The 15,169-nt window shown below is 42.5% G+C and overlaps 1 protein-coding gene across 2 annotated transcripts in view; it reads right to left on the bottom strand.

Annotated features, from left to right (window-relative positions):
- Positions 1 to 11,671, bottom strand: part of LOC118230801 (tyrosine-protein kinase RYK-like) — a 54,256-nt gene extending 42,585 nt beyond the window's left edge. For both annotated transcript variants that reach the window (XM_035424120.1, XM_035424122.1), the window contains exon 1: positions 11,013 to 11,671. In XM_035424120.1, coding sequence (XP_035280011.1) covers positions 11,013 to 11,226 — 214 coding nt within the window. In that variant the 5' untranslated portion in view covers positions 11,227 to 11,671. The remainder of the gene's footprint in view (positions 1 to 11,012) is intronic.
- Between the last annotated feature and the right edge of the window lie 3,498 nt (positions 11,672 to 15,169).

Raw genomic sequence — 15,169 nt, 5'->3', positions numbered from 1 at the left:
ACCAGACTAACACTGGGCCGGGCATTCTTTCTTCATTTCATTTCCAGCCTAGCTTTTTTCTGCTGCTTCTATTCCACTGTGTATGTACAGTAGAGGTAGCTACGCATCCAGGACCATACTACACAGAGAGAACAACACCCAATGATGCCCAGGCTGATCGAGAGCAAAGTCAAAAGCACAGGACAGAAGACAAGCTAGAGCACATGATAGAACACAAGCACAAGATTCCAGATTAAAGAGCACAAGTCAGCAGTGAGTCATCCCCCAGATTCCCTAGTTTATTCCCTACACAGAGATGCCACCACCATCACTGGCATTCCCAAACCGCTGCTGTGCCCAAAGAAGGGGCGCCTGTCTTCACACAGCTGGTGCAGGCACGGGAGCAGGAGGAACAAGCGAGCACGCGAGGCCCAGCCAAAACCGCCATCTCTTTATGAGCATGCAGTCAGGCCTCCAAGCTGAGCGCAAAGACACTGGCTGGCAGTCAACTCCGATCTACCGGGGGCGGAGCTGGAGGCATTGGCAGTGTTATAGGAAGTGTCTCAGTGGGGGGACGGCGGGTAGGGGCACCATGACAGGACTCAACAAACTACTGAAAGCAGGAGGAATAATGCCACCATCCCCACCCTTCACCTCCAGCTCCATCGGTGTTTACCATACAATGACTATTTGAACAGCCTGCCCAAATAAATTTGCCCCCGTCCAAAAAGATTTTTTGGCATTATTTCGATAAGCAACACACCATACTTTTGTATTCATAATGTTTTTCTTTCAAATGTCAAAGTGACCAACAGCCCACTGTCATTTCGCAGCACAAGCTGCCCCTCTTCCCTCCCTCACGCAGCTGGTGCATGTAGAACTTGGCAGCTAGACGTCAGTAGGTAAACACAAACATAATTTGAAGATTCTAACTTATGTCAAGAATTTGTATGTGATAATATTATCCACCAAATCATTCGGACAGCATAAATGTTTGTCTGTAACTCAGACCATTACTGCAAAATTTGTTTTCGTCTATGGGTTGCCTTTTCATTCTGTTCACTCTGTAGCTGGTACAACTTCACGTGAAAAGTGCAGTACAGATTAAATTTTTATCTGGAGACACGACTAAAGTTAAACAAATAAATAAAAAAGTGCCCTAACACAAAATGTGTACAACTTAATAAACAGTACAAACAATCCTCAGAACACACACACAAAAACAGTCGACCGCCACATTCTCAACCTTTGGAAAACACTGCTCCATCACACACCACGACCAAAACAGCTTGTCCAGGCCCAGCAAAAGACATTGGTAAGGAGGACCTGGGAGAAATTACAAAGTCACAGGCCCCTCCAGAGGTTTCATCTCACCGCCTCTGTGTGGGATTCCCCTTTAAACAAATAGCTTGTCTTTCAGCAGCTAATTGTCTTACCCAGCCGTACAGCCATCTGACACTATTTCATCTGCATCCTCAGCTTCATGTCCGACTGTCAGCACTATCACAAACAGGATGACAGTTAGAGGTTTTCTTTTCCCCCAGTAAAACATCGTGTTCCCTTGTCTTCTGTTTTGCTAAGGCAGTTTCCTGGCTGGATGTTGGAAGCCTCCAGCTTCCCAGCAAGTCAAACCAACAAATACAAATCCTGCAGTGTGGAGGGAGCATTCCAGGGACTAGGAGAGAAAATCAGCCTCATACACATACAACTGCGTTTATGACACAGGAACTCTGGCCAGATCTTTACTGACTGACTGTGTGGTGAGAACAGATTGAACCTTAAGCTTTACTTCTGTCTTGGGAGGGGGATGACAAGACTGCATTCGTGTCCTATCCATGTTCAAATCCATGTTCTAGCTTGTGTTCTAACCAATGTTCTAGTCTGCATATTAGCTACTTTTCAAACATGTGCTCCAACCAGTTTAACCTATCACGGTTTCCTGTAACACTGTGCATCACACATGTATTTCGTGACAGAGTCTGGTGGGCCTCGCTGTAAAATCCCCCTCATGCGTGAGTCAGAGCCAGAGCCACGTTACCTGATCTCCAGAAGCTCGCGTATAAGCAAGCCGTCAGCTCTGACGGTAACGAGGAGCCCAGAGGGGGCCAGAGGGGAGGGAACCCCTGCCCGACCCCTGCATTTTCCACACTGCATCACTCTTTACAAAGTCCACAAGGCTGGACACGGTCTCCGAGGGGGTACGGCGTGAAAACTGGCAACTTGCTTCCGAGAGCTCAGTTACTCGGTCCTGGTTAAGCTGCAAGTGCACAGAGGGCACCTTGCAGTCACTGAGAGTAGCATCACTCTGTTATTCCCTCACCAGTTAGAGGCCCACTACCCAGTCCAGTCAGTCTGCTGTATGCATATTCCACTAAAACTTAACAGGGCAATATTTAATGCAAAACAGATGTGCAATGATTTAAATTTTTCCTTTAAATCGTATTCAGTTACCAAATGAGCATGCATGGGGAAAAAATCCGCTTTCTTCTTCACGCACACAGACAGTAAGCCGGAGAGGCTTTTAGTTTCTGTCGGCTTCATCGCAGCCAAAAAACAGCCTCCATTGTTTGTTTGCTTTGTACCAAACTGACTTCAAACCCGGTAATCAGAGCCAGCTGACAGACAAGTAGACGCACAAACCTCACGTTCCACTTTCTGTAAGGAACGGTTGTGCTCCGTTTAAGAAAAGACCGGGGGGGGGGGGGGGGATGACCAAAATCAGATACACCCTCAACACAAAAATTGACTTTCGAACAAAAAAAAGTGACTACCCCAGAAGGATCAGACCTTCGCTGCTGAATCGCTCGAGGCTTTCCAAAGCCCGCTGCAGATACCATGAACGATTAAGATCTGGGAGAGGAATTATCGTCTCGGGAGACGCCAGAGGAAGCGGCTGAGAGAGGCCGAGGGGAGCCGGCGGAGCTGGGGCTTTCCTGCGAGCACGCCAGGTCGAGTGCGCCGGCTCCCCCCTCCGGAGGCATCAGCCCGCGGTGCGCGTCCATCGCTGGTGTAACGTTTAAGGACTCGTGCCAGTTCCAGCCCGCTGAATCGGGGGGGGAGACCGCCGGGGCGATGTCGATTCACTTCTCGCACGCCGCCGGTGAAACCCGCTCCCGTGGGGTCCCACGAACGGCCACAAGTCCAAATCGGTGCTTCCTAAACTCTGAGCTTAGAGGGAGAATAGCTTTTCTGTGGCCCATTATGTTTAAATATGGACTTACATTGAGATACACAAGATATTTCAAAACATCAGCACTGACTAGTGAAGTGTAGGTAACAAACGTAGTGCCTAATGTGACATCTGTGAATGTCAGCAGAAAGGGTATTTCATATCCATTGCATATTTGCCCTAATATACAAGTATGTATGTCCATAACACTGAACGGAGACAGAGCTCTGAAGTTCTGAACTCTGATTAATCCACCTACGAGCAAATCTTCCACAGGGCAGGTAGGCACCTGAAATCTGCAGGATGCCAGACGGAGGAGTCCTCACAAAGCTGTCCAACTCAAGATTAACAGCTCTGCGTCTGTCTTCAGGGAAATTCAGCGTCGTCAGCAAATGAAAGGTGGAAAAAAAACCTGGCTCTTCTAGGGCCGTAACCCAACCTGAGCACCTGGGGCCGTACGTACGCTGCGTTTACCCCCAGAAACCACGCTCAGCAGGAACCCTCCCACGGCCTGTCACAGTATACAGTGGGAAGCAGTTCATTTTTCCCGCAGTCGAACGGCAGCCGTCCGCATTCCCTCGATGTTCTGGAAGCATCCCGACAAAAGCTGAGCTCCGTGTTTTGGGCGTTTAATGACCTGGCGGAAGTCCCACTGGCTTGAGTCGGGCTCGAGAGGGAGGAAACGCGTTAAACTACTGGATCTGCTTTCCACCTGAAGCCCGGCTTATACGTGCCATACTACGTTACGTCAGAAATAAAGACAGACGAGTCAGAACACCCAGACATCTCCAAACCATATCCGCAGACAACCTGACTCGAGAACACAAGTCACTTGGTCTCATGGGGTTTAACAACCCAGAACACAATAGAACAGGAATTTGAACCTTCTCCAGGGGACTCTGAAGTTACTGTGAGATAGTAATTGAGGGATTCGGTATTATCGGAAAGACAAATGCAGCAGCACCAAATGCTTTTAATTCATTTCTTGGTTACTCTCAAAAACTACCTGGACATTAGACAGATATTGCCGATAAAGTGGTCTTTGCCCGAAACTGCAGTTTAGCACACGGTATCCTGGAGCCGAGGGAATTAAACTGCTACTTTTCACAATGTGATGAAACCCAAATTAACATTACCGTGTCGCGGGAGGGCTTTAGGGTTTTGTGAAAAAGCAAACACCAGTAGCTGCCTGGCACGCAGAGATTCGAGGAGTGGTTTCAAGGGGTGAAAAGCAGTGTCAGAGCTGAAGTCTTGGCTGTAAGAATGTTCTTCTCCTTTCATCCAGGTTTTCAGGTAGGTTGCCAGGTAGTTCTTTTTTCACAGATTTAAAATTTACAGGAGGTACTGCTGGGACAACAAACATGTCGCAAACATCCCTGACCATTAGCAAATGATTCAATGTAAAGTCTACAGAAATAGCAGAAGGGACATACTGGATCACAGAGGAGGACAAAAATAAACTTCAGAGCACTCTAGTAAACCCACCGTTAAATTACAATAATTTGGCTATGAATCATTTTGTCAATCTGTAATCAATCAACATTGATCTGAGGCAGACGCCAGCCATAAACCTCCAAAGTGAAACTTAGCCATTGCCTAAGGCCCGCTTTTGTAGTAAGGTACATAAAAAGGCAGTTTCATACTGGGTCAGACTTAATGGGGACCCTTTGATTGAATGGATTCTAAGGGAACGAGCTAAAGGCTTTCACTGGGCAAATCCACTGCAATTTGTTACCCGTAAAGTAAACGGCACATGTCATAAATTCCACTCCAGCTTTTTCCCGTCGTGTGCAAACCTCACTTCCCGTGCCTTGTATACGTTATATAGGAGCATAATTTTTTTCATATGTAGCCAAGCGGCTTAGGAAATCAACATCCAGTGCACCTTAATGGCAGATGGTTAGCCACCCATAAATCCTTACCTGCTGGATGGAAAGACCAAATAAACAATGGGTTTTAGATTTCCATAAAAATGTAGGCCATCTTCTAATATGATGCGAGAAATAGCCAGCTGAAACAAAACAAAAAACTTTAGAAGAATTACTGACTCTAAAAGCTACGTGCAGGCTAGCATTTAAAACTTCCAGTTCATCTTTCAGAAAGTCATCATACGTGAAGCAGAATATTCTGTCAGAAAAACGATATTGAAGCATTTGTCTCCAAGAGCACAGAGGGTCCTCACAGAGTTTCAGCCCCAGGTTTGCCACCAGACATTTTTAATAAAAGCACGGTGGGCATCATCCTTCCACTACACAAGATCTGGCATCCAATATTTATCACACATAAAAAACAAAGACATTAAAGTTATTTAGCATTTTGGTTAATGATAGTAGTTTCATCATGTTGCACATTTTTATAATTGGTGTTTCTGGACACAATATTTTTCATATTATTGAAAGCATAACGGTATTTGGTCTTCAAGATTACTATACACGGCAAGTAAGCTGAAAAGCTGAAATATAGCCACTTGAGGCCTAGCCTACTGCAACTGCAGAAAAATAAGGATCAAAATAGCCTACATTGCATTATTTTTATTAGGAACATGAACGCTGAACTGTGTGAAATATTCAATAACATTCAAAAACTGGAGAGTGAACAAAAAAAATCAGCAATTAGCCTACTATACACAATATTCAAATCAAATTTAATTGAATAGTTTCATTCAAAACGGGCAATTCATCTTAATTTTATGCCATTTTATGCTGTCATCAGTGCACCCACGGTCAGGTTTTGAATATGGACCTTGCTAGTGTTACAATGCACAATATTCTCTTGCAACACCCAGGGATGAGAGGGTTTCAGTAGGCCAGAATGGTAGCGTTCTGTCATCCCCTCTCCTCAATGGGGGACTCACAGCACACACGTACACACACACACACACACACACACACTCTCTCTCTATCTCTCTCTCTCACACACACACACACACACACAGCGCTTTCCTCCAACTCATGTCCACGCAAGCCTGACTTGCAAACTGCAGTGCGATAAGAAGCACATGCTTGTCCACACTCTGAATCGACAAATTGAGGAGAAAAAGGGGAGAAAGCGTTTATATATGCTAAGTAATACTAGAATCGCTGATTACCCTTTGCCATAAAAAGGATGAAGTTTGTCCTTTGTTTTGTAAAGGTACTGAAAAAAGTAAGAACTTTTATCTAAATATAGAACTGGTATTGCCACCAGTAAAACCCTCTTCTAGTGACATCCAACTATTCATGTGAATCTCTGAAGCAATATCCCCAGGGCTTTTATAGAGATCATCAGCCTCTATGACCGTCTGTCTCCAGCACCCAGCATGACAGACAGTTTCCCCTCCCTTCTCTCTGAAAAATGCAAAACAGTCAGCTGTATTTACAGGTTTCCCTAATGACTTTCAAGCACACCTCTGTACAACCATGATCTGGCACCACGATGTCCACCATAGCAAACTCAGACCTCAAAAATGTGCAATTTGATAGGTATACCAAAGCATATAAAAAGCCTTGGCTGCAAGACCTCACAACCCAGAAAGCACACTAATAAATTCAATACAGGGTAAACGTAGGCGCTCTGTCAATTTCTGTCTGTGGCAGCATGGAGGTAGCATGGAGGTAATTTCCCACTGGGAAGATTTCACGGCTATGCTGCTTACCGCTGCTCTGCTATAGAATCTGATTAGTGCCACAAGTATAAACAAAACATTGTATCAAGTATCAAAAACAACATCGTGTGTACAGGCATAGAAAAAAATGTACTTGCAATATTTTTTCTTTTTTTTCCCAAACTCAAAAGTCTAAAGTTCTACTCTTGAAATCAAAATTTTTCTTTGCAATATTTATTTCTTTGCTCTCAATCAGAAATGCTTGATAATTCGCTCGATAATTTTGACACAAAACTGTGTCAAACGTATGTTGTTTTCTTTGATAATTTTCGACACAAATCTGATTCCTCTGTATTCCTCGGACATCTTCTCAATGGTCAAACCACCTCGCGGCTACCTCCCACAGGCGGAGCGCAACAGAGCGCCTATTTCGGATTTACGTCGCTGTGCCTTCAGGGATGGTGGCAAATTCAGGAAATGGCATCATAGGAAATCAATGTCCAAGAGAATAGGACAGTCCTGGGTGGGGGGGAACTGAAACCAGAGTGTTGGCTCCAGACCCATGTGCGTGAACTCACTGAGAGCTGTTCACTGTACATTGGCGCACTGCTTTTGGGAACGCCAGCAAAAAACCTGAAACTTAAAGTGAAATCGACTGCCAGTCAGGAAAGCATTTGGTATAACTCAATGCACAAGACACCAGCACTGAATAGGGTTGTTTGCAGAATGAAAGGTTGTTTATTCTGACTGGCCTAGACACTACAGATATTTACTGAGTGTGGACCAACGAGGGAAAAGGATATGGACTTAACACACACTATTACCAGTCAATAAAAAGCCCTGGATGTACACACTGGAGACATCTTGAAGTGGGCATTGAGATAAGAAGTTGTGCACACTTCCACCCTCAGCTAACACAGGCCAGCTACACTGCGGCACACTCTCTAGCACTGTATGTCAACTCTGCTCAAGTAAACAAAAAGATTTTTGTTATAATTAAACCTGCAAAACTTGTATACAGAATACCTGAAAATGTGTACAGAATTGACCACATACATAACTGACCATTCAGGGTATGTCCCATGATCCACATCAAGTCAGAATAGTCTCACTCCCAATAGCTATAAAACATTACCACTTAAACCCTCCATTACAGAAGGTGCAGTGCAAACAACCTATAGCCTAAACACACTTTTCCCAATAATGACTAATTGTAGCCTGTTCTAAAACTAGGCTACATTTGAGACATGACCAAATGAATGACTCAAAACTTGGCTGAACATGATGTCCAACACTACTGACATTACAAAAGACTTAGCCTAAATAAATTCAATTCGTTTTAAGGGGCACATTAATCTAGGGATCAGTCTGTGATGTGCCACAACCAAATCGATACAACAGCCCTATATCCAACTTAACTTACCTGAGTACAGCTCAAACCTAACCAACAAAATAAGTGATTTCACTGTAGACAAGATCTGGCATTATGTTTTTGGCCAAATACTAACTTTAGTTCTTCAAACCAGGCTGCTTGCTTACATCAGATCTACTGGCAAGATACTTTCCTCCCAGCTCAAAATGGTCCATCTCTTTCCTGCATATGCTTCCCATTACAGCATCAAATTACTTGAAGCCATGTTAAAATTAAAAAATGATGCATGCTGAAATTAGATTTTATTCTAACATTTCATTCTCAGACATTTTAAAAGACATCCCAATTTTACCCCAAATATGTTTGCCAGCTGTTATTAGATTCACTGAGTGTAATTTAATGTGCATAGAGAAAGGTACATCCTGTTCCACTTATGGTGTAATTGTTCCCAAGTATACATAGTAATCGTATATAAAAACGAAGATGAAGATAGGCTAATAACTTTTGTGTCATTAACCATTTATCTGCATACACAAATTATATATGTGAAAGATACATTGGACTAGCTGATCAATTGAGCTAATATGGATTTGCGCAAAATTGGCGGTTATGAACACCAATTATTTCATTTCTAGCACAAGCAGGCCCTCAAGCATTGAAATGAGTCTCCTTCATAATACATGACTGCGAATTTCCATCTCAGACATCTGAGATGAAAAGGTACAGTAAACTTTGCACAAAACCCCTCTTAAACGTAACTTAATCTGAATAATACTGTAAATATTACAACATGCAGGAATCCATTAACTTTGACCATGTAATCAATAAAAGTTTTGATAACATATTTCTGACATTCAAGCATTTGCAAACGACCACGCTGCAAATATCTTCCTTCAGCAACACCATCAGATGCTGGCACATTTAGTTGAATAGCAAATCCTATGCAATTCAGAAATCTTTGTTAAAAGTTGTCAAATCCTGAAATGAATAATGTAAGCCTAATACAAACCCTGCTGCGATATAGCTTAAAAATTGGCTATTTAAAGCTTCATGAATTTGCACAGTTCAGCTATTGGTAACTTTACAGCTGTGACTAGTTAGCCACACATGCTTAATAGCACAGCTGAATAGCTGCATAGCTACCTTGCTAACGTCAGCCAGCCAGGCTCCTAAGCTAGGGATGCAACAAATTCTAGTTGTTTTTGTTTTATTATTAGTCAACATAATATAGCCATTTAACCAATGTTGTTACAATTCAAAATTATCCATGCCAAGTCGACTAATGTACACAGTTTTGCAGATCCCTTTGGATAAGAACATGTACATGTATGTAAATTTAAGTGCAAATATCATTACTTAAATTTCTGCCATTGCTATTTTTATACTAAATACACTATTTTTAGTTGGCTACCTTCCCATGATTAGCAAATCATGGTTGCACAAAAGATCATGGTAATTTATGGGGCCATTACCATTCAGATAGCAGATTAGAACATTGCTACAAAATATACAACCAAACACAGACCTGAAAGAGATAATACTTTAAAGAACAATACTAGAAAAGTACAAATAATGTGACCATCATGTCAGGCAACACAGGGCTTATCCAGTTCACAGATTACTTAATCTTTTCAGGGTGTCCCCTCACTTTTAAACATTTCTAGTGCACTAATTGTGGATTAATCATGTCCATTTTCTAAGTTCAGAAAAATTAGTTGTGGAAAAAGCAACAGTCTTCCAATATGTTTTAACATGCATTGGCCCGTTTTCTTTTCATTTCCCACCTAGGTAATATTTAAAACCCAAATCTAGACAGCCACATCTCCAGTTTAGCTTCACAAACAATCAAGTTCGATTCACTGCAGCAAAGTTAGGTTATTAATTATAATGCATCACTGTTGTTATTCAAGTTTGCATATCAAACACGCGTTTAATATTTTGTATGCATGCTCGAGTCTCAGGTGTAGTTCACACTTGGCAGTTTCCTATATGGGGAAACCAAATATCATATCAGCTGATTGGCATTCCCTCTCGCTCAAATATCTACATCAGCATGGGCCGTGAAAAGTACACAGGAACCCTACACACATACAAGCGTTCACAGAACAGACACCCAGTTAAAGATAACACATTCGTATCGCCTTCGTAATCGATACATTGGTACAGCAAACATGAAAGTGAAATAATTTGGCTAATAATTCGGCTAATATTAACATCAACCTTAAATGTATTGTATGCTCTAGACTATGGCTTTGAATGATCAGTGTTCATTGACATATCCACACAGTAATAACCTCGAAAGTACCATTTCCTCATTACTCGTACGTTTCGAATGTATAAAGCTGAACACCAACACGCTGGGTGGGGAAAAGTGTACACACGATCGATGAAACAGGGCATGCCGTGTCCTTAAAAGTGCCAACGGTTGGAATTTGGTTCTAAAACCGCTAACACTCTATTTCAGAAAACTCATTGTTACAGGACAAATTCATCGCTCGTCGCCATAGAACGCGAAAAAGGTATATCAGCCATTTGTAGATGATTTCGGACAGTACTCGTGTAGTTTCAAACCCTTTGAACTACCGTGAACCCAAATCGTATACGAAAACAAATCCCATAACTTCAAGTTATTGTCAAATGCAGAGCTGAAGAACTATAAGGACTTGGAACTACACACCGTCCACATCAATGGCACAAACTGTTGCAAATGCACCAAGGAGCCAGACAAGCACATTCTGATCTGAAACGTCGTGAACCTCCAAGCCCAACGTAATTCTCAAGTAAAGCCACGTTTCCTGAAGTTAAATCCGCACAGTGCCAGTTTTTTTTCTTGAAGTGGTGAACTACGTTGTGCCAAACTGTCCCGCAAATAAATCAAAACGACTTGGTGCCAATGTACCAATACTTACCTAAAAGCTTCTTCACTTCTGCTTCGTTCATGTAGACGCTGACACTAGGGCGATTGTTGTTTTCCATACCAGGTAAACTGAGTTTGGCAAAGGAGACAGCTGCTTCGAGTAAAAGGAAAAATAAGCCCCATCGCGTCCTCGGAACTGAGTGGAGCCAACACCGCGACACTGTCCCACAGCAAAGCCGAATCGGCCCCGCCAGCGACACAAACATTGCATATAAACACGCGTTTCCTTGCTTAAAATGTTATACCCAATGTGGGTGTTAGATTAGTTTCGCCAAACTTTCAATCCATCCCAAATATTAAGTTTGATCCAGAAAGCAGCATAGTCCCAAGCAGTTTACGACGCTGGCTCGCTAGCCCCCTCCCCTCTTGTCCCGGGTTTTCTCTTACCAACTGGTTTGCTAGCTAGCCAGCTAACTTTACCAGCTCCGCTGAATTTGCTGGGGGTATCCAGATTTTGGGTTATTGAAATTCAGACAACGACCTGTATCCGGTTACTTTTCTTTCCCATGAGTGAGTACTCTACCAATTAAGCTTAAATACGCATCATAGCAGATTTTATTGTTTGCAGCACGCCGCCTTCGCATTGCACCCTTGACTCTCCACTTTCACCCCCTGAATCTCATTTTCCAGAGGGGGAAAGCTCTTGTAACGAGCACGAGCACGCACAGCCGCGTCTTCACATTAAGCGCGCGCCCGTCTTGTCTTTAGACTCGAGTCCTAACTGCGAGCGAAATTCTGCCATCGGAAATTATGACGTGTGTGTCAGAACAGAATCTAAACAAAATGAGAAAGGGAGCTTGAGACAAATGATATCAATATGGGGACACCTCATTATCTACGATGAACCTTAGGGAAGACTTCGTTGATGGAAAACCGTGGAGGAAACGGCATGGGGTTGTTGAATGGGGCAGGAATGTCATAACCTGCTGAAACAGACCCATTAACTAGAATGCTGCCCACCGGGCTTAATTCGTATATTATTGTGATAACTGGAAAATCAAATAACTTACTTTACGGTAGTTGTTACTAGACCCAACAGCCATAATTTCCGTTTTTCAGGTTGGAAACAGGCTGCTTACATTGAATATAAAATATTGAACAGTTCTGCCTGTTTAACACTGTATTATGCTATAGCACATGATCTTACATGTCCTTTCAATGAAAGCTGGACCACTCCTTGGAGGGATAGTTGATTCTGTACTCCGTACTGACTTATTTATTTTCATGTTAACTATGTTTCTCAGGCCCTGCCAAAAATGGCTTTTCATAACAAAAAGGCTACCCTTTAATCTCATGCCTTCTAGTTAACCACAAACTGGCTTACCCTTTGAAGAGGAGATGCAGTGAGCATGTGACGTCTATTCATTCCAGTGCTATGATTAGAGTGCTATTATTTGCAATGTGGAGATTTATGACAGCGCACGCTTAGAATAAATATACAGAACAAGACAATCAAATAGGATGCATGCACAAGAGAGGCAGTGAGAGTGATTCTTGGCACTTGCAGCATATGAGTTCTTGCTGAACTTTACACCTGTGGAAGAATGATTAAGAAACTACATTATCAGATAGCTAGTGAAAGCCAGAGGTTTGGGGTGCTCAAACGTGTCTAAGAAGAGACGAACAACATGAGCGTGCTTGCCTGCCTGGTGTGCTCTTCACATTGAAGAGGTGCTTTGTTGTCTTTTAGGAGGCTCAGATCAGTCCCGACAGGCATGAGCTTGCCAGACCACAGGAAATCCCTGGCAAAGGGATCTGCAGGCTGTGCCCTCCCATGTGGACTCTGTCTTAGCTCTGGTGTAGAGGTGGACGCAGTGGCACAGTGCCCAGCAGACTGCTGGCACAGTAGGGCGAATGGGATCACAGCAGTCCCATGAGAAAACGCCTGCCCAGGTGAAACGGTATATTTTTACAAAGTTTCTCACATTACCGCAATGTTGGACTGATGCTATGAGAATGCAATGATCTCCTTGGGTGGTTTGAAGGATTGGGGAGAGAGCACAATGGTTGTGATGGGAAGCTGTAGGAAAGGGATGTTTATCCAAAGACACGGTTGATTACTGTTTGTTCAGGAGGCAGGAGCACCAGAGGTGGGGTGGGGTTGAGTGGAGGGTTAATGTGTAACCAGAATTGCTGTAAACGAAGTAAACGAATACTATAATACTATATTATAATACTATAATTAAGTCAATAAAACGGAATCAGAGAAGAGGCAGTTTTCCAAAATGCCTGCATTAGAACTTTCTTTGGACATGTTAGAAAAGTGTTAAAAGCGTTGAAATACAAAAGAATAAGGTTTTGTTTTAGTAAAGACATTTCACAGGATTTTATTAGAACCTATGCCAACCGTTCCTCTAAAATAACCCCCCTCCCCTCACTCTGGCTCATTCTCACTGAGAGCAAGAATCGGTTTGAGCCCTGAAAGACAGTTACAGGGAAACCCATACCCTGTTCTGGCCAGAAAGTCAGTATTTCTCAGTCCAAAAAAATATAAATAAAATATATTCCCATGTGCATGAAAAATACAAAGGAATTTCTGATTTTTCTCATAAAAAGGGTATGGAAAATATATGGTCAATTGATTCCAAATATCTTGTAATTATATTGTATTATATATTGTATTTATAATATACATGTATTATTATTGTGATGCCTAAGTATGTTATGTAAATTAATTAATATACAGTTTATACAAATGTATTTTCTAAATAAATATCAGTATATATGTTTATATATTGAGAGTATAATAATGATTATTATTGGTATAGGTTGCTGCCAGCACTCCCAGAGTATTTCTGCAATGCAGTAGCATCCCAAGAGCCCAACTCTCTGCTGCAGCAAGACTTTCTTCTCAAGATTTCGTCTATTTTCAGCACCACACTAGTTCACTGATTGTTTGCTTCAGGCTCTGTGATTTGATTGCTGCCTTTAATTCGAGATGGCATTATCGCTTGCACTTTGTACAGAGTCAGTGTGAGCACATTTAAAAATGGCAGGTGACAACCCAGCAACACTCTTGCTTGTACAGCATCTTCACATCATGGTCTGCTTTGACGTCTCATTTGCTGCTTTGACAAAAATTTCCATTATGATCCGTAAACCAGCTTGCTTCTGGATTTAAGTTACAGATAGGAATTAGTGGCAGTGGCAAAAGCTTTTCTGCTGATAGAGTGGACATTATATGAGAGTGACAATAGCACCAGCAGTATAGAAGGTGAATGTGACACATAAATCTTCTTCTCTACCCTTTTGCAATCCTTCCACCTGTGGCCCACCTGGTGTGACTGCAGTGCCATCTGCTGTCACCTCTGCAGCAGCCTGTTTCTCCCAAGCTGTGATTCATAGCATGGCCAGCAGAGAGCGACATAGATCAGCATCATTTGAGAGCTCAGATTTTGAAGGGTGGGAAACAACCACAAGTTCCTTTGAGATTGCTGCAGGATACAAGGTATGGGTACCCTGGGAGACTAGACAAGGCTGCCTTTGATATGTTATAACAGAAGATACTTCTGCATATTTATGGCTGGATGCGGAACAAAAGATGCTCCAGCTACACGCAGATGAGTGCAGAAATAAGACTGAAGGGCCTCAGCGTCTACTGGTGTCCATTGTGCTTCAGCATGTAAGAAATTCGTTTCAGTAATTATTTTCCTAAAATATCCACGGACCCTATTTTAAGGCCCTTATTGGCTAAAGTGTCTACACACCTTTTTTCAAGGGCTTACTTAGCTGCCGGTTGAAAAAAAACTGCAAACACATGCACTCACTGTGGCCATCCAAGACTTCCTTAAATTGTATTCTGTCTAAGAATTTGAGATTTTTTGCGAAGTATGATATACCACCAGAGACGTCTCCAGTTTGCTTCAATTTTTGCAGCTCAAGATCATGATGCATCAGATGTACATGGTAATGGTAATGATAGTTCATTTATTAGTAAAGCGCATTCCCTGAGGTTAAGCCAATTTACCACACATCAGTGGTAAATTATGGGTAAGCTCATAGAACCATAGGATTGTGTTTCTGATAAGTGAGACTTACAAGACACCTGGAAGAATGAATTCCCCAAAGTCTCTGCACTGCATGCAAGGCATTGATATTTGACACACATCTCTTCCCTTTCTGTAATCCCCTTCAGAATCCACCCTTTGT

This window comes from Anguilla anguilla, chromosome 6, assembly GCF_013347855.1.
Source record: "Anguilla anguilla isolate fAngAng1 chromosome 6, fAngAng1.pri, whole genome shotgun sequence".
NCBI classification, from domain to species: domain Eukaryota; kingdom Metazoa; phylum Chordata; class Actinopteri; order Anguilliformes; family Anguillidae; genus Anguilla; species Anguilla anguilla.
Note: the sequence above shows the minus strand (reverse complement) of the source record. Positions and strands in the feature narration are given on the sequence as shown.